Source organism: Lactuca saligna, chromosome 4 (genome assembly GCF_052625555.1).
Source record: "Lactuca saligna cultivar CGN05327 chromosome 4, ASM5262555v1, whole genome shotgun sequence".
Classification (NCBI taxonomy): domain Eukaryota; kingdom Viridiplantae; phylum Streptophyta; class Magnoliopsida; order Asterales; family Asteraceae; genus Lactuca; species Lactuca saligna.
The window spans coordinates 210,792,418-210,795,100 of record NC_136420.1 but is presented as its reverse complement, the minus strand read 5'-3'; the positions used below and the strand labels follow the sequence as shown (position 1 = coordinate 210,795,100).

General features: G+C 38.8%; 1 protein-coding gene across 1 annotated transcript; it reads left to right on the top strand.

Annotated features, from left to right (window-relative positions):
• The first annotated feature begins 640 nt into the window (after positions 1-640).
• On the top strand, positions 641-2,425 carry LOC145040465 (uncharacterized). Its single transcript, XM_078988389.1, has one exon. The coding sequence runs from the start codon at positions 641-643 to the stop codon at positions 2,423-2,425; it is 1,785 nt and encodes a 594-aa protein (XP_078844515.1).
• Positions 2,426-2,683: the final 258 nt, after the last annotated feature.

The window sequence follows — 2,683 nt, the reverse complement described above, 5'->3', positions numbered from 1 at the left end:
GGTAATTAGTTTTTGTGACTAAAAGAGATTAATTAAACTTAAGGGACTGGAATTGTAATTATAAGATAATTGCAATTTAGGCCATGGATTGCCTTATATTATAAGGTGGACGAATTCTATGGGGAAGCCCATATGAAATCGTCCAAGGCCTTGAGGAAAGGGCTCCATGGGTTGCTTAGGGCTTAAGCATCGAAATTAGGGTTTCCTTGTTAGATAACCCTAATTGCCTCACTATATATAGATCCCTTAAGGACCAAAAACGTGGCTAAGCTTCTTGCTAGGGTTCCACACGAGTTTTGGTAGCCTCCATCCTCTCTCCTCTTCATTCTCTTTCTTATGGTGTTTGTGAACCATTAGAGGAGTGACACTTGTGACTCTAAGCCTTCCAAAGTCAATACAAGGAGATTTGGGATTGTTATTGCTACATAACAACCAAGGTAACATTATAAACCTATTCTCATGTTAATATGATCATTTGAATGCTAGAATTAGGGTTTATACTCTTGGATAACTTGCATGTACAATAGAGAAACCTAGATCCAAGCATTAGGGTTTGTATGAGCACATAGGATGTTCTTAGGACCAAAACTCATCACCTTTAATCCCTCCAGTTGTAGATGTCGTATCGCTAAGCAACAAGATGGCTGATGTTATTGGCGACGTTATGTGGGAGTCGAGAGAAAATGATATAAACCTTGATGAAGGAACCTCGAATACAGGGGGTAGTGGTGTCGATGATGATTTTGAAGAGTTGTTAGAGGCAGTCGAAACCAAGTTATATCCTGGTTGTACGTTTTCATTCCTTGATTTTTTAGCAAAGCTGATGCATATGAAGGTCAACAACAAATGGACTGATAGTTCATTTGATCAACTCCTTGAGTTGTTGCATTCAACATTTCCACCATACAACAAGGTTCTCCGTTCATCTTATTTAGCAAAAAAGAAACTGAAGAAGTTAGGATTGGGGTACGAGTCAATTCATGTGTGCAAAAACGATTGTTTTCTCTTCTGGAAGGAACACAAGTCATTGCAAGTTTGTCCCGAATGTAAAGAGAGTCGTTGGATTGATAAAAACACCAAGGGTAAGAAAGTGGCTCATAAGGTGTTACGGTACTTTCCAGTGGCCCCTAAACTACGCTGTTTGTATTGTTCACGGTACACTTCCAAAAATATGATATGGCATAGTACTAGGAGATCAGAAGATGGTGTGATGCGTCATCCCGTTCATGGAGAGTCTTGGCAAAAATTTGATGTAGATTACCCTGACTTCTCGAGTGAACCTCGCAACGTACGACTAGGGCTGGAAGCTGATGGATTTAATCCATTTGGTAACATCTGTAATCTGCATAGTACGTGGCCAGTTGTACTCACCACTTACAATTTGCTACCATGGATTTGTATGAAAGAGTCATCATTAATGTTGGCCTTGTTGATTTCCGGCCCTAAAGCGCCTGGAAAGGACATAGATGTTTTCCTTAGGTCGTTAGTGGAAGAGCTTAAGTTTTTATGGCAATTAGGCATACGCATTAAGGATGCAGCGACAAACACATTCTTCATGATGAAAGCTATGTTATTATGGACAATAAACAACTTTCCAGCTCGTAGTAGTTTATCGTGCTGTAGCAGACAAGGGTATAGAGCATGCCCGACTTGCAATGAAGACACTCCTTCGTACCGTGCAGTAAATAAAGTCGTTTATATTGGTCATCGTCAGTTCTTAGATGTTGATGATCCATTAAGGATGATTTTGAAATTTAATGGGCAACCAGAGACAAGACCTGCTCCGAGACACTTTACTAATGAAGACATACAAGACCAACTAGGTCGTCTAATACTTCGTAAACCGGGTAAACATCCTAACACTCTCAAAGAAAACATGGATCGGCAAGGATTTGAGTTGAACTGGTTGAAATGTAGCATATTTTTCGAGCTCGAGTATTGGTCTTCTCTACAGCTGAAACACAACATAGATTTGATGCATGTCGACAAAAATGTGGGTGAGAGTCTTTTGGGTACTTCTATGATGAATGATAAGAGTAAAGACACTTCAAATGCACGTGAGGACTTGAAAAATCTGAATATCCGACGTAATCAATTGTTGCAAAAGAAGGGTAACAAGTTCACTAGACCACATGCAAGCTATTCATTCAAGAAACCTGACCGCAAAATCTTTTGTCAATTTATAAGAGATGTTAAATTTCCTGATGGGCTTGGATCTAACATTAGTAAGAAAGTGGTAGATAATGATGCTAACATTATTGGGTTGAAGTCTCATGACTATCACATTCTTATTCAACATTTGATACCGATTGGAGTTAGAGCGTTATTGGAAAAAGAAACTTCTACACCAATTGTAGATCTTTGTATCTTTTTCAAGCAAATTTGCTCCAGAATACTAAAGGTGGAGGATATTGTTGGGTTTTGAGCAATCTAACACTTCCTAAGTGTGCATGCAACCCTAATAAACCTTGGATCTATGTTTGTCTAAATACATGCAAAATAATAATTTTCCAAGGTTCATAACCTATCTAACATGGCATGGGGTACTCTTAACATAAAAGAATTAGATGAGATTACATACCTTTTGATGATGAGTTTGATTCCTAAGGAGTTTGAGGGCCAAGCACCAATAGTGTGAATACCTCAAATGGAATCACAAAACACCACAAACTCTGGGAAAACA